The following is a 21,736-nucleotide window of genomic DNA, read 5'->3' on the forward strand; positions in this document are numbered from 1 at the left end:
ACCGCCGCTCCCACCCAGGACCATGTCGATCTGGGGGCGGTCCTCCCCTCGAGGGTGAACTGCAGGTATAGAAAACGTGCTAGGGGATTTTAGGATCCCAGCAGGGCTTAGCCAGATGGGAGCGGACAGAGGGAGGAGCCCCAGGAGAAAATTCCTACTGGCTGCTGAGGGTCTGATGAGTTGGGACAAATGACCCACTCTCTACAGGGGTCGACATGAGCAGGCCAGCCATAGGGAGGCCTTGGCCCCGGGCATTCACGGCGAGGATGACTCTGCGGGGTTGGCACCCAAGCTAATTTGGCCACAGCCAAGCGTTGTCTCCCCAGTTTGGGGGTGAGCTACGAAAGCTCCCCCTCCTCACAACTCTGGCCGCAGAGAGCAGGACCCCCACCCACCCCAGACAGGGGTCAGTGGCCGCTGTGCCCCGGCTGGGATGACCTCTGACCTGGGGAGCCCAGACAGGCTGGCTGCAGAGCCCAGCAAACACAGCCCCGTGGCCTAGCCTCCACCTCTGGGGGGCGGGGGGCACCTGTGTCACGGAGAGGGCACCCGCGGGTACCTGTGGCCAGCGCCAGGGTGAGCTTTCCTGCTGGCGACACCGCTCAGCACGGCCTCGAGCTCCCTCACCTGGAAAACGTGGATGACCCACCCCTGAGCAACGCCGGGGACCGACAGGGTGACGTATATTGAAGACCCTCATAGACTGTAAAGTTCTGCACCGCTGTGAACCATTTCCTCAACGCGTGGGCAGTGGGTGAAGAAGAGGGAGGGTCTCCCCGGCACGTCAGCTGACCTGGGGGCCACAGCCGGACTCCCCGGGTGTGGGACTGGCCTCTGCCCATTCCCTCCGTCCTGTGTGGAGCCGTAAGGACCCGGTGGGGCAGGTGGGGCCGCATCCCTGACTCTGCTGAAGAGGACGGCCACGGGCGCTGGGAAACCTTGCTGAGCGGGCCTGGGGCAGGGGTTGGGGCTGCGGTCCACCCCCCAGGCTCGCCCCTGCACCGCGACTGGCCTGCAGAGGGGGTTGGGGATGGCCAAGCACAGCCATCCGCTGTCCAGGTGGCGCAAGCCTGCCAGCGCTGGGGCTTAGGAGAGCGAGCTCCCCAACCAGGCCAACCCCGCAGAATCAGGCCGTGAGGACGTCACGTGCCCTGTGGGCGCAGCCACGGCGGATCAATCCTGGGCATCCTAGCCCAGCTGGCTTCCCTCTTCTTCACACGCAAACTGACAAGTGAGCCTAAAGCCACAGTCTGCTGGTGCCACCCTGACTCTGCTCTGCTTCTGCCTGAGGATTAGCGTCCAACGCTGGTGCCCCATTTCTGGGATAGAAACGTGCCCACGGGCATAACCCGCTCCCTCTCCCCGCAGTCGGGGGCAGACTGCTCCTCGGGAGACGTTCCCGAGCGTGAAGACCCACTGCAGGCCTGAGCCCCCCCTCCGGACAAGCAGCTGCAGCAGGACGGTTCCGGGTCAGGTCTCAGTGCCCGCGACCCCCCGAATCCTCCCCGGCGAGTCCCCCTCGGCCTCTAGGTCGACGTGGTGCATCGAGGTCTGAGTGTGTGCGCTGAGGCTTGCCCTCTTCAGACACACCAGAGGCTGCACGCCCACACCGACGGAGCCTCCCCGGGATGGAGGCCACACGAGAGGCCCTGGCTCTTCCAGCCTCCCTGCGGGTCCACCTGCTGGAAGCTGGAAATAGTGCCCAGGGGAGAGCAGCACAGAGTCAGCGAGAACAAGGCGGCCCCTGTGTCAAGCTGGGGTGTTTATAACAAAGCAACAGGGAACGGACGCTGTCTCCAGGGGAGGCTACAAGAGCAGCAAGACGGGGCACCAAGGGCATCCTGGTCCCCACCGGGTGGGCGGCAGCCTCCTGGGAGGCTCTGGGGCCAGGCCTTCGGGATGCTGCAAAGAGCAGGGCCGAGGGGTTACGCGCCGACCTGGGTCACCACAGTGCCAGGAGTGACCACTGACCCCTGCCCCGTCCTGACTGTGGCGGGAAAGTGGGAGGACTCACAGGCAGCTGGGGTGGAGGGCAGGTGTCCCTGCTGGGTGGGCAGCCCAGGCCCTCCCGCTGCCACAGGGGCTGAGGGCCCGCACTGCAGCACGAGGGACGAGGGCCCCGCACAGAGGCCCTGGGTCACGGTGCATGTCCTACTCTGTCCTTCACAAAACCCTCCTTTGAGGGGAAACAGGTCGAGAGCGGGTCAGGGGACAGAGGCTTGGGGCCGCGAAGGCTGGGGCAGGTGAGGCTCCTTCCCTCGGGCGCACTGGTCCAGGGGAACGAGCCTGGTGGGCTGCTCTCCTATCTGCCGGAGACGGCTATCATGTGGGCCGGCAATCCTTCCCGCGAGCGGGCAGGAAGCAAGGGTTCAGGTCTGTGGGCCGCACGGCCTCTGTTACCACTGCCCCGTGGGGTGGTCTCAGAGGCGGTAGACAGACGGGCACCGCCAGGTTTCAGAGAGCTCTGTTTGCCAAAACATGCAGCCGGCTGGACCTGGCCCGTGGGCTCGGGTTTGCTGACCTTGGTTGGAAAGAATCTGAGGAGGAAAGTGGGGGGAGGAGGAGGAGGACGGTCTTCCCACGGGGACGTGTACGGGCTGTGTGGCAGGCCGCATCGAGCCCCGTCCAGAGGCCGGTTTCCGGAGTGCCGGTGCCAGGGACGGAGGAGTGTCCCAGCCCACGGAGCCGAGCCAGAACACGCTGAAGACAATAGTGAGCAGACCGCGCTGGCAGGGAAAAAGACGGAAATAAGCACCCGCGGCCTGGAGGACCGCGTGTGTGTGACAATGACCGCACCCAGCTGGCGGGCACGTGCCCCTCATCCCGCATCACCCGGTTCCCAGCTGCTTCCCCAAGGCACGTGGCGCTGCAAGGGGCTCGGGAGGATCCCGAATAACCCAGCCCCCTGAAGGGGGGGCAGCATGAAGACCCCCACCTCCACCACAAGGTGCCAGTGGCACTGGGCACTGGGACAGACCGTGAACTCTCCAGAAGGGAATCAAGAGCCCAGATTCTCTACAAGGGTGCCAACACCACTCAATAGGGAAGAACAGTGCTTTAATACACGTGCTGGGACCACGGGACGTCCACAGGCAAACGCGTGAGGCTGGACCCCTACCTCACACCATATGTAAAGCCAAACTCAAAACCAAACACCCAAATACCTAAGTGTAAGACCTAAAACTACAACCCAGAAGAAAACACGAGTGTAAGCCTTCGTGATGCTGGACTCGGCCATGCATTCCTGGACAGGATGCTAGAAACGAGGAAAAGTGAAAGGAAAACTAGACGTCGTCACAGTGAAAAACTTGTGCTTCGAGAACATCAAGAAAAGGAAAAGACAACGTACAGGACGGAAAAAAATATTTGTGAGTCACACATGAGTACGTGACTCGTACCCACGACGCTGACTCAGTGGCGACAAGACCAGGTAACAGGTTATAAGACGGGTGGTCTGACAACACACTTCTGCAAGGAGCAGACACAGAAATGGGTAAGTACGTGACAAGATACCCAAAACTGAGGTCATCGCTCATGAGGGAAGGGAAACCAAAGTCCCCACGAGGTAACGAGCGTTGGTGAGAGCAGGGAGGAGGCAGAGCCTCCCCCCAGACCGTGGCTGTGGACGCAAAATGGCGCGGCCACCGAGGTAACAGCTCCTCGAGCAGTTAAATGTGGAGTCACCGTACGGCCCAGCAAGCCTGCACACCGGGGTCTGCCCAAGAGAAATAAACTCCATGTCCACGAGGAAGCGTTCACAGCATCGTTATTCGTGCAGAACAAAGGCGGGAAGAACCGTGTCGGCGCAGCGGATCATTACTCAGCTCTGACGCCCGCGACGACACATGCAGTCCTTAGACACACGATGCTCGGTGAGAGGAGCCCCCCCAGAGGACCCATGACAGGATTCCACGCAAACACGACGTCCAGAACAGGAGCCCCCACGCGGGTGGCGAGTGGGCTGGGGGCTGCCACGGGGCAGGAGACAGTGGAGGCATGGGATGGCTTTCCGAGGCGATGAGAGTCGTATGCCATCTGCGAGACCAAAACCACTACATCGCTCTCACTCTGAATGTGTGATGTATGTGGTATGTGACTCCTGTCCCCATAAAGCTGTTATTTTTTTAAAAAGAAGAAAGGCAAGCGGTGGGCGCCCAGATGGGAGAGCAGCCCCGGGCTGCGTGAGGGAACGTGTGCTGGCTGCTGCAGGCCCCCCGACTCCCGCGTCACCCCAGGGCCAGCTGGAGGAGCTGGGGGCGCACACCTGCCCGGCTGGGCACCCCTCCACTGTCTTGTGCAGGACCCGAGAGCTGGGCCCAGACGCGGACTGCAGCGACCACAGGCCGCCCGGCCCCACCAGCAGCACTGCCCGTTTCCAGGGCCTCAGGAGGCACCCATCCGGCCGCCAGGCCGCAACATCTGAGCCTCCAGAGCACCGTCGTGGCTCCGTGCCTCCACGGCTGGTCAGAATTCACTGCCACGTCCTCCTTGAGGGACACCCAGCTTCCTGTGTTCGGGCTCCCTGACCCTGGGCCCTCCGGGCTCCTGCAGCCCCCCCGGACCCCGCACACTGCCAGGCCCCCATCCCGAGGGCAGGGCTCTGCTCTCTGGTGCTGCCGGCTGTCCTCCCTAGAGACGCCTGGCAGGGGCCCGGCCACTCTGCTCAGGCCTGTCTCAGCTGGGTCTCGACACGCGGGTGCTTCGGGCTGCCTTGCACGTGCAGACCTGAGACCCCAAGGTAGGGCCCAGGCCAGCCTGGGTCCTGGCAGAACTCTAGGAGCTGCTGCTCAGCTGGCCAGGCTGGTGGGGTGGGCTGCACAGGCCTAGTCCCTGAGATGAAGCGTCAATGCCCCGAGGGCCTGGGTGTCCGTAGGCGCCTGCCACCTGGAACCTTCCACACCGGGCTCAGAAAGCTGAGGGCTGGAGGACGTTAGGGGGAAGTGAGGCTGGCGGGTGCAGTCGGGGCCTCCCAGGAGTCTGGCCCGGTGTGGAACTGGGGAGTGCACAGACCAGGTGGCCAGATGCTGTCTTCCCAGGGTCCAGAGTGGACGGTCTCCCAGGGCAGCCGCCCGTGGCCCGGCCAAACTGGACGTGGGCACCGTGGTCATCCTAGGATGTCACGCAGACCCCATTCTTACACCCCTCCCCCCACGCCCTATAGAGCGGTCACTGGGCAGGCAGGGGCTGAGCCGTGTCAGGACCACGTGGCTGGGCAGCGCGTCCACGGGGCTCTGCCTGCCACACCGCCCCCTCCCGGTGCGAGGAGACCGTCTTCCTGCTTCTGTGTGGGCAGCACAGCGTGCTGGACACCAGGGAGGCCCAGGAGCAGAGGAGAACACAGGCGCCCCGGCCGGCTCGCCATGGGACGTCCAGCCCCCGGGAGCAGGGGCTCACAGACGCTTCCAGCAGGCGGCGAGCCCGTGAGGACCAGGCTTCGCCCCGTCCCCCAGACTGGTGAAGGGGACCCAGTGCCTGGCCCACAGCCAGCGCCCCGTAAGGACCCACCGAGGGGAGCCAGGGCCCCTGCAGCGCCAAGGGCTGCCTGCGAGCTCCCGCCCCGCTCTTAGGGCGGCGCGTCACCCCATGCAGCACGCCTCGTGTGACCTCTGCTTCGTCGCCGACCTCCCGCTCGGAGGTGAGGGCAGGCCCCGGGGCGTGGCGCAGGCGCCTACGAAGCAGGGACATCTCAGCCAGGAGCAGCTCGTGCGGGCAGGAGCGCCATGCACACGGGCCAGAGCAGCAGCTCCGCTGAAATCCGCGGCTAGGTGGCGGCTCTGAGAAGAAGGGGAAATGGCTGTAATGCGCCGAAGACGGGTGGCCTTGTGTGATTCGCCGCTGAGGCGCTGACGGTCCTGACAAGAACCTCAAAGGGAAAAGTTCTGGGCTTCCTTAGACGAGCTGGTGACCCACGCCTGTGTCACTCGCGGCGGGAACGGGCGCTTCTGCCAAAGAACCACCCAGTCAAAGCAGAAGGCCAGGGCCAGACACGGGGTGGCCGGGGTCGCGGGGGCGCCTGCCGCACGTTTTTGGGACAGCAGCCGTGGGCCGGGTGGGGCTGGGCCGCAGCGTGCGCCCCGCTTGCCCCCCCAGAGCCTGGAGGATTCTCTTCTTCCGCCCTGACTCTGTGCTAGCTCACAGGAATGGCTGCCCCCTGTGCATCCTGAGTCCTGCAGGCAGGGGGTGGCGGGCAGCATCTGGGGCCCCTCTGCCCCCAACCGTGCTGGCCCTCTCCCGTCTGCAGAAGAGCGAGGGCAGGGGCCACCATCCCTGAGGACCTTCCGGGCCCAGGGCGCACAGGCCTGCATGGAGGGCGAGCCCCAGGGTCCCCTGCCTGGCCCGGGGCCCTGGCGGCCGGGGCGAGGAACCGGCTGCCCCTTGGCCGACAGCACAGGAGGGAGGGCGCCTGCCACCCGGGCCTGACGCGCATACCAACAGGCCCTGCTGGAAGAGGCAGGGACGCAGAGAGAATTAAACAGCATGGTTAAATAAGTGCTGGTCCTCATGCATATTTATAAATCACCCGGCCTCAAAGCTAAATCAATCTCTCCCGGCTGAAGGAAGCACAGCTCCGGGAGAAGAGCGGGGGCCTCAGGGGCGCCTGCTGGGTCTCAGGGCCGGGCTTCCTAGACAGGGAGCACGGCCCTCCCAGGCCCTGCCGTTGTGACCTTGCCCCCCCCACCCCGGCCCTGTGTCTTCTGCGGCCTGCTTTACCCCAGCCTGCGGACGCGCTCTGCACAGGCCCAGGGCTGGTGCTCCCGGGGCTCAGGAGTCACGTGACCTTGGGCAGGTCAGCAGGCACAGGACTTGTGTCCTTCTGCCTCACGGGCAAGGGGGAGCCAGCGGGGTTCTTGCCCGGTGCTTACTGGGCTCACAGGGACACTCCCTGGCTCTGAAGCCTTGGGCACACGGTAGGCCTCGTCCCTCAGAGCGGGGAGCGCGAGCCCACGGGACAGCGGGCCAGTGCATGTGGAAAGTGCAGGGAATGGGGGCAGGGGTCCCACAGAGCAGCACAGGATGAGCACCCCGCCTCCACCCCCACCCCCAGATCTCCAGCATCATGACCAGCTGACCCACCTCCTGGCTTGGAGATTGAGAAACTGAGGCCCAGAGAGGACTGGAGGCCCACACACCTGCCCAGGACTGGTCACTGGCTGGGGGAGGGGGGGCGGGGATGGGGAGAGAGGCCCAGGGCTGGTGGCCACAGAGGCAGGTCCCTTCCTCAAGCCACAGACATCTCACTGAGGGGGCAACAGGTGCTCTGCAAGCCTCCATCTGCCCCTGGGCCAACATGGCCAAGAAGATGCCAGGGACCACACAGGCCCGGCCCCCCTCCTCCATTTCCCCTCCTGTCCCCCAGGACAGAGGCTTGATCAGAAGCTGGGCACTCCGCAGTCCCTGTGGCCAAGGCTGCACCTCTCAGTGGGCTGTCCTGGTTTACAACGGGGCTCTGTGTGCCTACTGTGTCCAGCGCCGCGGCCAGCCCTGAAGGGACAACCCACAGCAGCTGCTGAGGGGCCTGGGGCCCCCGGTCAAAGACCCTCCCAGGTAGCTCCAGGAGCACAGCAGAGGGAGGACAGAGCCTGGGGGCCACTGTGCTGCATCTCAGAGCCCAGCCCCAGCTCAGAGGCCGGCCATGATGCTGGTCCGGAGCTCTGCTGGTGAGGCATGATGTTTCCAAGACGCAGGAGGGCAGGACCCGCAAGGAAAGCTCTGGTGACCTTGGGCACTGGCGCAAGCTGCCTACACGAGGCTCCTAACCTCGGGAGGTGAGCCGAGATGGGGCCCGGAGCTCCAGAGGGGCGGGTGAGCAACACCACGAGCACATCAACGCCTCCCTCCTCCCGGAGACGAGCGGGGGTGCCCATCCCTCCCTGGCCCCCACACAACCAGCAGCTCAGCCACACGGGCCAGGCACAGAGCTCCCTCGGCCTGAGCAGGGGCCGGGCCTAGCTAGCCGCTCAGCCTCTCCTCCGGGTTCCGGGAGCAGCCCCAGGAGGGGGCACTTCCCTGTACTGGTTCTGAGACGAGACCAAGTCTCGCTCGCTCGGAGCCTCAGTTGCTGGTCTCCCAGACGGGGATGCTACCTCTCACCTTCCCAAGTGCTGGGGGAGAGGGGACGTGTGAGCAGTCTTCAACCACATGAGCTTTGCTGAGTACACAGAGCCCAGCAGGACCCCCGGCGTGAAAACCAGAGTCAATCCTGACGGGCTTCGCTCACGTCTCCCAGATGCAGCCCAGACCGCTGCGTCTCCACACGGGCCCACGTGTGGAGGACCCAAGCCTTTCCAGAGCCGTCAGCAAACTGGGGGCAGGGAAGCCCAGGTGCGAACCTGCTCCCTCGAAGCAAGGAGGGGGCAGAGACCACGGCACATGGGGCGGGGGCACAGGACAGGGGCCTCCCCCGCCCCCACACTGCGCGTTCACTCCCCCTGCGGCCATCAGCACCGGGCTCATCCATTCTCCCCCCAGACTGGCCCAGAAACCACGAGAACGTTAGAGCTAGTGGTCACATACTGGAATCTCTTCCCGCTCGGGACACCTGCCTCGTACTACACACCTGGCCAGTGCAGAGCGCCTACGGGGCGGCCTCGCTTTCTAGGAGACCTGGGCCTCGGGAGGGCCGGCCACCTGGCCAGGCAGAGCGCCTACAGGGCGGCCTCGCTTTCTAGGGGACCTGGGCCTCGGGAGGGCCGGCCACCTGGCCAGGCAGAGCCTGCAGAACCGCACGACCGCCCTCACGGGCCCGCTCCGGCGCCGTCCCCGCCACGGTTGCTCGGGAGGAAGCAAACGCTGACAAAACTGCCCCCTTCTGAGCCTGGGTTTCTATCAAGCGCACCTGGGGCTCCCGACAGCCCAAGTGGTGGCAGAAGGGACAGGTCAACGGAAGACGGAGAGGTCCAGGGGCTGGACTCTGGGAGGGCAGAGCAGAGGCCACTGGTGATTTCTGCACAGATGGGACAGGGTCCCCACCAGACCAGACCCAGCAGATCCTCGTGTCCCACCAGTCTGGGCTGGGCCCCAGCTCCGCCAGCCAGTGGGCGAGGGCCCTGACTCAGGTCGGGAGGGGGGACGGGGCAGGGAGAGCGGAGACGGCAGAGACCGTCAGCGCGTGCGCCCGTCCGTCTGCCGCGTCCTGTCCCTGCCGCACGTGCCTCTGTGGGTCTCCTGTGCCACCTCGCCGGCCTGCGTGCTCTCTGTACGCTGCCCCTGACCTCGAGCTCCCCTCAGCAGGCAGAGGCCGGTGAGCCGGTCACCACCTGGACTTCCACCCAGGGGACCTGTCCTGAGAGGCTGGTCCGCAGTCTGCAGGGAGGCCGGAAACCCCTTGTCCGGGTCAGGAGAGCTGGATGATGGCCATCGCCCTCCCCCACTCCCTGGACCTACGCAGGCAGCTGCTGCCACGGGGGCTGCCTACAGGCCCCCAGAGAAGGCTGTTCCGGTAGCGGCACTGGCTAAACTCTGGGTGGGGGCAGCAGAGGCGGGGGAGGGAGGACTGGCCACCGACTGTGATGGACGCTGGCTCAGCTGCCCGGCCAACAAGCCCACCTAATGCTCCCGTCCAGGGGCTGGGCCCTCCGGAAGCTTGGTCACATCAGGACAGGGACAGGCCTGCTGCTGCGTGTGCTCGTCCGGCTGCTCTGGAGGCCGCTGCTCGGGACACCGCCCACCTGCCATCCCACAACAACGTCACTGAGCAGGCGAGCCAGGTCCCTGCTTGGCTGGGCCGACGAGCTGCAGCTCCTGGAGTCGGGCGGCCCTGGCGGTCACGGCCTCCCCATCACAGGGAGCCAACAGTGGCTGCAGCCGGAATCCCGCCCGCCTGAGCTGGGAGGAACCGGCAGAGGCGGGATGAGCTGCCCGCTGCCCTGGGCACTCACCATGGATGCCAGGCGCTTCGCCTCTCCTGCTCAAGGGCCCTGTGGCACACGTGTCGGAAAGTACTGAACAGAGCCACCTACGTTACTTTTTCATTGTGGTAAGATACACATAAAATAAAATTTGTCATCTTACCGTTTCTCAGCGTCCAGTTCACGGGCACCGTCCCCCCGTCCGGCTCCAGAATGTTCCATCCCCACACAGTGAGACCCCGTTCCCGTGACGCATGGACCCCCACCCGCTCCCCCAGCCCCAGCCCTGCCGTCTACCCTCTGTCCGTGAGTCTGACTCCGGGACCTCGTGGGAGTGGGGTCCCCATGCGTGTCCTTCCGTGTCTGGCTCGTGTCCTCGGGGCTCGTCCCTGTGCTGGAGTAGAACTTCCTTCTTTTCTCAGGCCAGGTCATACCCCGTGGTGTGGACGGACCACACTGTGTTACCACCCATCCGTGATGGACCCCATAATGCTGCTGAGAACACGGGGGTGTGCATCTGTTCCACCCCCAGGAGCGGAATTGTGGGGTCATGTGGTTAAACAAAGCAGCTCTTAAAATCAGTAACAGCATCTGTGGTGGGGCGTTAAAAAGTCCCCACGTGAGGCAGTTCTAGAATTCAGCATTTTGTCCGTAAACCACCTCTGCAAAATCACCTTCCCATAAGAGGAATTCTGTAACCGGTTGGCACCTCCCTCCTTGTGGGGCTGCCGAGAGGCTCAACGTCAACACGGCTCTGAAGCCAGGACATCCGTGGTCTGTTTCTTGTGGTCCCGGGTTGTCAGCAGCTGGGAATGCTCTGGACGGTACTGGGATCTTATCTAAAGGGAACAGATGTGACTACAGAAAACAGTCAGGGTGATACTCATACTCCGAAGAAACCCACTCTCCAAGCAACCTTGACTCATCCAGAACCTTCCGCGGAGAGTCCTGAGTGTCCTGGGACGCTGGCATTTCCCTTGACTACTCCAGAACCTGTCGTGGAGAGCCCTGAGTGCCCCAGGAGGCTGACAGTCCCCTCAGTGTTCCAGAACCTTCCATGGAGAGCCCCAGAAGGCCTGGGAGGCTGACGTTCTTTGTCCTCTGTGCCACCGAAGGAAACCAAGTGCACGTGGTCCTGCCAGGTCCCCGAGCCCCTCCCAACGGCCTGCTCCCTTTCCTGCACATCACCATCTGAGCGCTCCACTCGTGTACACGCTTAGCCCACTGTTTGTCTCTCCCCCCATGACACAAGCCCAGGGAAGGGGGGCCCCGGCTGCCTCAGCCTGTACCGTCCCCCAGATTAGAGGAGCACCCACACAGTGGGGCCCAGCACGGTGGGCTGGCTCGCGGAGGGTCGGACACCCCACACCCAGCACCTGGCTGGCCAACTGACCGCTGCTCAGCCCACGGGGCCCCTCCCTCCCTCGGGCCAAGGCTGTGGTATAGGGAGGGCGTGGGGCCTGGCACCACGTTCAGAAGGAATTTTGGGCCCCGAGCCCTGGAATAGCGCTTGTGTAGGAAACATCAGCCCCGACCCCAGCAGAGCCCCTGGGTCGCAGGAAGATGGGCCTGACCAGGTGGAAGGCAAAGTGGAGAGAGCAGGGAAACCGGTGCGGGGCTGGATTAGCGAAGCCCCTTTGCACTGGGTGTTCTGATGACTGCGACCCAAACACCCTCACTCATCAAACGGGATTCCTGACAGCATAACCCACTGGGCTGCCGTCTTCCTCCCGGGCAGCCATATCTTCTGTCCCCACACACATTCCCCGAGGAAGCCGGTGGGGCCAGAGACGCCTGGACACAGCAGGGGACAGGGAGGGCCATGCGCTCCGCAGACAGGACCCCCTCTTCCCTAAGTGCCGGTGCAGGCTGCCCACTGAACAGACGAGAACCACAGCCGCCAAGGGAGAAGGGGCCTCTGCCACACAAGACACCCCCAAAGGCCCTCTCTGCCGCACCTCTGCCTCGCGCCGCACAGAGCAGGGCGGGGGGACCAACGCGCACACGGAAAGCCCCTCTGCCATCCAGCTCCTGTCCCTGGAGCACCTGACTTCTGCCGGGGGGGGGGGGCAGTCTGGCCCCAGTGCCCACAGCACCTCCGTGGCGTGTACCCCAGGGACGGTGCTGCAGGTCAGGGACGGGGGCGTCTGCCGGACTCCACCAGGGCAGACGTGCTGCGGGTGCCCCCCCAGCTGGGCCTATGCCCGCCTGGCCTGGCTCCCCAACACGGGACAGCCTGCCACACAGGCCAACACTCGCGCGTCTACACGAGGGACGGGGCACAACCCTACAAGGGCTGAGCAGAGCCGGCACCCCCCCGGCAGCCGACCTCAGACCCCCATCTGGTGGGGCTGCGACCTCTGCCGGTGTCAACAGGAGCAGGTTGGGACGCAAATCCAGGGTGGGGGCTTCATGGGGAGGAAGGTGACAGGCTGTTCAAGGGGCCTGTGGAAGAACCCTGGCATGCAGGGTGGGGCCGGGGGTCCCGCTAGTCCTGGGACACTCACAAAGGACAGGAAGCCCGGGACAAGTGCTCCCTAAGCTGGCCCTTCTTCTGCCTCTCTGGTCATGGACGCCCCCCGACTTGATGGGACCTGAGGGAACTGCTGCGATGGCCGGAGAGCCCCGCACCGGCGTCAGGACAACGGGTCTCTCCTGGCTCTGCCCCAGGGGCTCGGGGCCTCGGTTCCTGGGAGGGACACACGGGCGCCGCTGGGCACGAGGCTGCAGCCGGCTGAGCAGGGCTCAGGACCCACGGGCGGTCCTGGGACGAGGGCGCTGCCCTCCGCCCGCCAGCCTCACCCCGCGGCCGCCACACTCCAGGCCCACTCAGGAAATTCAGCGTGCCTAGAGAGGACACACACGACTTCTCATCACGCCCGGTGTCCAGGCTCCTACAGGGCTGGGTAACACAAAGCGTGGCGAGGAGCGCGTGGCGAGGAGCGCGCGGAGGGCAGGAGGTGTCCGCACGCGGTCTGAGAGCGGCGAGGCTGCCGGGGCCACAGACAGCACGGGTGCCACCGCCCCCCAGGCCACGTGGTCCCAGTGCAGCAGAGCAGGCCGGCCCGGCGCCCTGAGGGTCACAAGGTGGAACGACCCCGTGTGCACACGGGGGAGAGGCCGTCCGGGCCAGCAGCCTAGGGGGTCTGCGGCCCCGCGGAGACGCCTGCTGGCACCGGCTCATGGGATGTGAAGGGGCTTATTATTCAAGACACGTCGTTCTCCTCATAAAAAAATCAAAAGAAATCAGTGCCTGTCGAAATGTCTCCACACAAGTGCACATCAGCAAGCTGGCTTTTCTTAGTCCTCGGCGTTAATAAACATGAGCAGCCGGGCGCCACGGTGGGGAAGGGAGGCTCTCTCCTCAAGCGTCTTGTTTTACACGCCCGTCCAGGAGCGCGGGTCCAGGGCACACGCCTGCCCGCCCCGAGGGGGGTCACAAACCTCTGGAGCGGAGCTCAGAGTCCGCATGTGCGCTCGCCCGGCCAGGACACCGAAGGAAAGACCCCCGGCCAGAGGTAACATAGGAGAGGAACACCTGTCTGTAAGCATTCCAGTGGGGCACAACGGGGACCCCGTAAATGCAGACACAGCAGCGTTCCTGCGCAGAAGAGCAACCGTCCCACGATGTCTGGACCCCAGAGGTTCACCCTCATCTCCCACGAAACCTAACAATTTCTACATTGGTTGGGGGAGCTAGATACGTTCATTCCAGGGGGCACATAAAAGTAAACAAGAGATGCCAGGAAAATCCTGCAGGAGAGGTCACGGGGCCGGGAAGGACGGGGCGCACCAGCCGGGGGAGCCACCCAGGCCCGAGGGGGCAGCCCCGCACCCCAGCACGGACAGGCTGTGCAGTGAGCGGTCCTGGGGCTACCGGGAGGAGCCCCGCTGGGGAACAGGCTGATGTCGGGCTTTGTACCCGAACGCCGCATCAACGCAGACTCACACGTGAAAAACAAAACCGCTGTGGAAGAGCCCTGCACAACCTGAGCCCAGACGCAATGTCGACAAACGCACCTACAGAAAAACCCGAAGACCAAAACCTGTCCTCCGTTAAAAACGCCTCAAGCAAAGTCAAAAGACAGACGATCAACTGGAAAATACAGTCACAACTTAAAACAAAAACACCGCAACTCCTCAAAATACAAAAAGCTCCACAAAATCAACAGGACCAACAACCCATCTGAAAAACGGCCCACAGACATTAGCACACACGAACGTACTTAAAGGCCCTCACTCCCGCGTGTAATGAAAGGACTGAAGGTTGAAAGTATACTGGCCTACCCCCCCACCCGCGGGGGCAGAAGATCTCCTGGCATCACAGTGCACTCTTGGTGAGGCCGCGGGGAGCCGGCGCTCTCCTAGGCTGCGGTCGACGCCGTCCCACGGCAGAATCTACCAGAGTAAGTACAGGGACCCCTGATCCCATGATCTCCCTCCAGAAGTTTATCCTACACACACACACACACGGAGATGCCATACACAGAGCCCTTTGCTCCGGTCACCCCCTCTGGGGCTCACCCTCCACCCACGCATCCCCAGCACATGGCCTGTGGGGTTCGGCCCCTCCAGGAAGGAGCCCAGAGCACTGCAGGACTGTGGGCAGAGGGCCAGCCAGGGGCAGGACAGGCCCGAGGGCGTGGTCAGCAGCCAGACAGGCCGCAGGGGAACAGAGCAGGAGGGTTCTAAGAAGCAGAGGTCAGGCCTGCCTTCGGCTCAGGGCTCCCTGGCAGGTGGGTGGGGGGAGGTCTGTCCCCGGGGGGGCCCAGGCCAGGCAGGAGGAACCTGCAGGTGGAGGGAACCAGTGGGCACCAGGGGGGCCATCCTGTCACAGCGTCAGAGGGGGGAGGGCACCCCCCCAACCTCGTACTCAAGAAGAGGGAAGGAGGTGGAGGCCGGGAGGGTCTGATGAGACAGAGCTGCTTGCCTGCTGACGCAGGGATGGGAGCGGGGACGGTTCCACGGGCACCGAGAGCTTTCCGCTCACAGGCAACCCAGCAATTTTCTACCCACTCCGTTTCCAAAAAAGATACTTATTTCAAATGTCACTGGGCTGCAGTCTGGTCCCTTTCCTGAGCAGCGCTGCCGGCTGGCTACAGGGAGCCCCACCCAGCCCCGGGGGAGCCGGCGCGCGGGGTGGGCTGGGGGGAAGTGGGACCTGCGCCCACCCGATGGTCACCTGGCTGAATAAGCAGCGTGATCAGGCAGCATGGAGGGGCAGTGAGACGTGGGCTCCACTCCCAGAGAAGAATTCTGCTTGATTACACGCTGAAGCATTTACAGGGAAGGGTGCAGATGTTTGCAATTTGCTTTAAAACGCATCAGAAAAATGTAAAAGCACTGATGGATGGCAGAGGGGTGGTATCAGGAGGCCCCCACAGTAAGATGCTCGTGCCCGGATGTGGGTGGTGGGTAAGCGGGTCTCCACGGAGGAATTCGCCCGGCTGTACGTTTGAGAATGCTCATCAAGCGCTAGGGCAAACCCAGGGGCCGAGGGCCCAGAGCGCAAGCGTGCGGCCAGGCTGTGCTGTGCACTCGGGTGTCCGGCCAGGGCTGCTGACAGACACGCATCCACCGCCCCTCTCGGCTGCACCTCCAGAGCTTCATGTGGCCCGTGGCTGTCACCGTCCCCACATCTGGCCTATCAGAAACACGAATGGCGAAAGCACGTGTGTCGTCAAGGTAAGGCACGGGACAGCAGTGTTACTACTAACACTGGCGGGGCCCGGGCCCTGCTCGGCCGGCCTGGGAGCTGTCACCGCGGTCACCAAAGTGGCCTGAGGCCAGGGCCACAGGCCACACCAGAGCCCACCCACCGAGAAGAGGCCAATGGGACGTGAGTCCTACTGCCATTCCGCAATCATTCTCTTGGCTCTGGGAAACCGAGGCCCGCGGACAGGTGTGCGGGGCAGGGGCGGGGTGGGAGGGAGCAGGGGGCCCAGGGCCGTGGTGGCCAGCCCCTGGCTCCGGCAGCCACACGGGAAGCACAGGGCGCCCCCTGCCTCCAGGCCCAGCCGTCCAGGTGGTCTGCTCACTCCCAGCCCCGGGACATCTGGACCTGGCCCAGCCCATCCTGCCTCTACAGAAGGGGTCTGGGAGCCAGCCACTCATGCACTGGCTGTGGGCCTCGGTTTCCCCATCTCTAAAGGGGGGCACGCACGAGACAGCAGCAGTCCCCCGCGGGTGGCGGGGGCCCCTCCGTGGGCTGGGGCACCGGGTCGAGCGTGGGAACGGCCCCGCCCCCGCAGCCCGCGCCCCACGCCGTCCGGAGAGCGAGGTGCAGGCTTGGACTGGGGACGGGAGCTGTTGCCTCACCAACCAGCTGTGAACTGATTACAAGAAGTTCTAACTAGTGGCGCTCCCTCTCCAAGCATATGTTCCCAATTAAGTCAAACTGCAGCTGATTTTAATCAATCTTCCTCGAAGCGGCCCAACTTGAAGCCTGTCCGCAGAGGGAAGAGGGGAAAGGGAGGAGGGCATGCGCACAGGAGCGCCCCGCCGGCCGCGGCTGGACTGTGTGGGGCTCGCTGGGCAGCAGGGGCGAAGACACCCGTGGCAGGCCTCCTGCTTCCCAGGCCCCGGCGCAGAGGTGAAGGGGTGAGGTCTCTGCCCTCCACACGCGTTTCCTCTCCCCAGGCACCCCCACGTGCACATGGTTACCCCAAAGTTATAAAGGACGAACTGGGGGCTCACATGGGAAAGCCAACATGCCTAAAGCCACCCAGGCAAGGGACGGGACGGGTCCAGCTGAGGACCCCACGATGCCCTCCTGTTTCTGAGCGTCCAAGTCGCCTTCACACCCATTTCGCGGCTGCCTGGACCCCAGCCAGACCCAAGTTCTTCCTGTCCGCTCTGCGTGACCAGCATGGCCGCTCACCTTGCCCTGACTCGCCGCCTTCACTCCTGCCTGTCCGGGGGGGTCAGGGTTCCAGGACAGAGCCCCCGTGTCTCCGCACCCTCGGCAGGGCCTGGGCTGACCGGCGCTCGTCGTGAGCCGGAAGAAGGGACGGCATCTGGGTCACACAGAACCGCTGCTTCCACAGCAAGCGCCCACGCCCTCCGGAGCAGTCAGCTCAGCCCTGGGGGGCCAACCTCTGCCCGCCCACAGCACCACACGACAGACGCGGGTTGGTGCGGCCGGCGGGGGAGCGGGCCAGGAGACAGGGAACTGGGTGCCCAGCCCAGCTCTGCCTCTCCTGCTGGGTGCCCTCGACCGAATGACTGCTCCTCCCTGACCGGACGTTTCCTCATCAGGGAAACGGGGAAGCAGGACCTCCTACTGAGGACCGTGGACACAGGGAGAGGTCTGCAGAGCACAGTGATGGTGCGTGGCCGACCTTCCTGAGACGAGCCCCACTCTAGGTGCAGGGACGCCCTCATGGACTCGAGCTGCAAGCGGGAACATGGACAGACTGTCACGGCCCTCCTCTTGCTGCCGCTCAAGGTCAGAGACGGCACTGCCGCGGGACCAGCAAACGTCCCCAGGCCTGGGACACCCACCAGAGCAGAGGCAGCGGTGCGAGGCTATCTAGAAGCCTCCACCACCCACTCCCCTGCGCTTCAGCCCTGCCACCCCCACCCCAGGGCTGTGGCCGAGCTCAGGGAGTACCGCCACGTCCCCGCACATGCACCTGAGCCCCCAGCATGACGGAAACCTGGCCCCACAAGCCTGTCCCCGGCCCCCCCAGCTCCCACGGACACGGACGCCACCTGCCCCCGTGAGCAGGTGCCCAGCCCTTGGCCGTGAGCAGCTCCAGGACTTGCTGCAAGACCTCTGCCCCACCCGAGGGTCGGCGTGGAGCTCCAAGTATCTCCACCCAGGAACACGTGACATGGGAAGAGCACCGGACACCCCATCTCCCAGGATGGCGAACGTCCATCAGCCACAGTGCTCACCTGCACCGCACCCCAGAAACCCTGCCAAGAGCCACAGCGGGCTCCCTGCACCCCCATCACGCGGTGGGGGGGCCTGGGCAGCCATGAGCCCCGCTCACAGGCTGTGCCTGACTGGACACGCAGGAGACACCCGCCAACCCTGCTCTGACAGGGCCCGGCTGATGGGCCGCTGGGGTCGACCTGCCAACAGCCCAGCTCTCCCTTCTGAGGACCGCGGCCCAATTAAACCAGTGCGGCTCCCAGAGCTGAACGCTGCGAGCCATGGCTCACGGCACCTCGCTTCATCAGAGCTGTCACTTCTCCCGACTCCAAGAATCGGTAACAAAAAAGAGATTTGATTTGCTTCTAATAGGTGTCAAGATAAAATCAATGGCCTGTCCAAAATCTGGGTAATCACAAACCTGCAGGTTCCTTGCCATGGAACAATTTAGACAGGAGGATAACAGTGAAAAACAAAGTCGGAGTGAACGGTGTGAACAGCAGTGTGACCTCGCGGCTGCAGGCAGATGGGGACGGGCCTGGATTCGAGCCCAAACAGAGAAGGTCCCACGGGCCGTGGCCAGTGCAGGGGGAGGGGAGCAACGCCGATGGAGCACAGGCCCGGGGCCATGGGCTGGTGACACGCGGCCCGAAGGCAGGACACCCTCTGTGCTGGGCTCTGGGACACATGCTCTCAGCCAGCCAGGGATGCGTGCGTCCGGGAGGGCCCCAACTCGGTTGAGTCTGGTGACCCAGAAGACGGGACGTCTGTGCATGTGGGAGGCACGGACACGCAGGAAGAAGCCGGGAGGGCAGGGCATGCTTGCCGGGAGAACGCGGAGGTCTGGGAGGAGCCTCCAGCCGTGGCCGCCCGCCAGTACGCACCTGCAGGGTGAACCGCTCGAGCTGCATTTCCAGCATCTTCTTGTCTTCTTCCAGACGACTGCGCTCCCCTTCCAGCTCCTCAATCTTCAACCTGCAAGAAGAGCCGGACCATCAGGACATACACAGCAGCTCGCCCATCCATTCCGACAGACGGAGGGCGGGGTGTGTTTGTGGGTGTGTGTGTGTAGGGGTGTGTGTGTGTGTAGGGGTGTGTGTGTGTGTAGGGGTGTGTGTGTGTGTCTCTGTCTCTCTCTCTCACACAGGCCGGGAGTGCAGCGCACATGTCTGTTCTGACCAAGATGGTTCTGCAGGGGGTCTTCACCGACCATAGCTCGGTGGGGCGGGTGGCTAAGTGGAGGCAGGACAGGTAGGAGCTTGCACGTGTCCTGTGCCTGATGGTCCACTCCCAGGAGGTGTGACCACATGTCACAGAGGACACAGAACCACGGAGATGGCCTGGAGAGAGATGCGGGCTGGGGGGGGGGGGGGGAAGCAGGCTCAGGGGACCGCGCGCGTCCCTCCTCCGTCATGGGCCCAGAGGCTATGAAGGCCAGCGGCCGACACAGGCGAACGGCAGGCTTCAGCTCACCGTAATAAAGTCTTATTTTTGTCTTCATTTTTTAAGTTAATTTTCTGAAAGGCACTATATTCATGTGATTTAAAAATCAAAAAGTGTGTCCAGGAAGCAGTGCCCAGCACATACACAGGCTGAGGAACAGGGCCTTCCCCACCCAGCCAGAATGGAAAGCTCACATTTCATAGATTATTCAGGAAGGTCTTGGCTCAGGAGCGAGAGATAATTATCTCTAGACTGAGAAGTGCTCCAGAACGGCCCAGCAAATCACACGAGATCTGAAAGGACCAAACTCTTTCCAAGAAACCTAATTGCATCTCTGAAAAAGCTCAAGAAGATTTATATGAATACAAAAACATTCAGAATCCAACAAGCCAAAATTCAGTGTCTGCCAACTAATCAAGGCCTAGCAGGCATTAAAAGAAGTAGGAAAATATGACCCATAATGAGGAGAATAATCAATCAATTGAAACCGACCAAGAATGGCAGACATTAAGTAGCACCCAAGTACATTAAAACAGTTACTAAAGTGCTGGGACATGGGAACAACAGTAGGCTATTGAGCAGCTCAGCGGGGTAAGGAGGAAAGAGCAAGACGACCCAATCCCTGGAGGGGAAGGCCCAGCACCTGAGCTGAAAACACACTGGATGGGCTAATTATAGAGTCGACTCTGTAGGAGAAAGGGTTTCACACTTGAAGACTATAGAAAAGAAAAGAAAAAAACAGCCCAACACACAAAACACTCAAAACAATCCCGAGTAAAACAGACAAGAAAAGGAATATTTAAGACTGACAAGGTTGTCACTGAGCTGTGGGACGACTTCACGGAGCACAACGTCCGTGTGGGTGGAGCCCCCGGAGGAAAGGACAGGGAGGGAGAGAAGGACAAACACTGCAAGAAAGTGCTGAATTTGATGAAAAGTATACACAGATCTAAGAAGCTCAACAAACCCCAAGCACAAGACAGAGCCCCCTTTGCACATGACAAAGAAAAGATAAATCTCTGAAATACTGAAATAAGAAAAAAATGCCAACCTAGAATTCGATTCCCAATGAAAATATTCATAAAGATGTTCTGAGGCAAGCGGAACCTACAAGAACGCGTCACCAGCAGACCCGCTCCATGAGGGAGGCCAAGGGAAGCCCTTGCGGCAGCAGGACGGGGACCCTGCATGGAGACTGGGATCCACGCAAAGGAGCGAGCAGCCGTGGAGAGCGTGACTACCCTGGCAAGTACGTGGTTTTCAATTTCATCTAAATCTTATAAGGACACTGAAATTACTAGCTTCTATTTGCAGTTGACGTACCGTTGACAAACACCATCACACGAGTTTCAGGCGTGTGACGCCGAGACTCTGAGACTACGGACGTCAAGGAAGGCTCACCACGGTGTAGCGACTATGGACGTCACCGTCTGCCTCCACACGAAGTCACTGTGTGGTCCTGGGCTGCGTTCTCTGTGCCGTACGCCACACCCCGAGACTCACCTGTTTTGTAACTGCAGGTCTGTGGCTCCTAATCCCCCCACCGGTTTGCCCACCCCTCCCCCTCTGGTAGCCAGCAGTTTGTTCTCGTATCTGTGAGTCGCTTCTGTTTTGTTTCATTGGATCACTCGTTTCGTCTTCGAGATTCCACGTGAGTGCAACGCTACGGCATTTGTGTTTCTCTGATTTAGTTCACTGAGCGTAACAGCCTCGAGGTCCATCCATGTCGTCACAAATGGCTAGATCTCATTCTTCTTTATGGCTGAGTAATATTCCACCGTGTATATACACACGGCATCTTCTAGCCAAGACACGGGCAAATTACTATTTTTTGAAGAGACCATTTCAACAACACTAATAAAAGTGTCCCGGGGTCTGAGGTAGAAGTCTGACTAGAATGTGTGACACGCACAGGGGCTCGAGGGGAACATCAGACACACGGGCGTACGAGGCTGCCCGTGGGGAAGGTACGGCGTCGCCTGCAGGAGGACTGTGGTAAGTGGAAGATGTGTAGCGTAACCCCGAAAACAACCCCCAAAATAGCCAAGAGTGACAAGTAATAAGTGAAAAAAGGAAATACAATGAAATAATGACACACACCCACTGAATGAGAAAGAAGCCAGAAAATCAGAACAGGGAATGCAGAGGAAGAGCTGAGACGAGTAGAAGAGAGTGCGACCCAGCTGTACCGGCCGCCACATGACACGGGCACCGCCTACCCACCCGCCTACCCGCAGGCCGTCAGAGTCGGGAGAACAGCCCCACTACGCGCTGCCTACAAAAGAGCGCTCCTGACACGGAGAGGCAAAGCTCCATGGGACAGTGGCACGGGGAAGACAGAAAGCTGGAGACCTGCTGGCGTCAAAGTCAGTTTCAGAGCCAGGAATGGCTCCCACGAGGCAAATTCAATGATAAAGAGGCCACTGGCCAGGAGAACACTACCATCCTGAACACACACAGGCTGACGACAGAGCTTCAAGAGAGATGCAGCAAAACCTGGTAGAAAGGCAAGGAGAGATGGCCAAGCCCACGGTTACAGCCAGAGATGTCAGTACCACTCTCTCGA

The 21,736-nt window shown here is 62.4% G+C and overlaps 1 protein-coding gene across 9 annotated transcripts in view; it reads right to left on the minus strand.

The window, feature by feature from the left end:
• Positions 1–21,736, minus strand: part of MAD1L1 (mitotic arrest deficient 1 like 1) — a 319,758-nt gene that overhangs the window by 70,378 nt on the left and 227,644 nt on the right. For all 9 annotated transcript variants that reach the window (XM_036074189.2, XM_036074187.2, XM_036074183.2 and 6 more), the window contains one exon: positions 18,612–18,702. In XM_036074189.2, coding sequence (XP_035930082.1) covers positions 18,612–18,702 — 91 coding nt within the window. The remainder of the gene's footprint in view (positions 1–18,611; positions 18,703–21,736) is intronic.

Source organism: Halichoerus grypus, chromosome 6, assembly GCF_964656455.1.
Source record: "Halichoerus grypus chromosome 6, mHalGry1.hap1.1, whole genome shotgun sequence".
NCBI lineage: Eukaryota > Metazoa > Chordata > Mammalia > Carnivora > Phocidae > Halichoerus > Halichoerus grypus.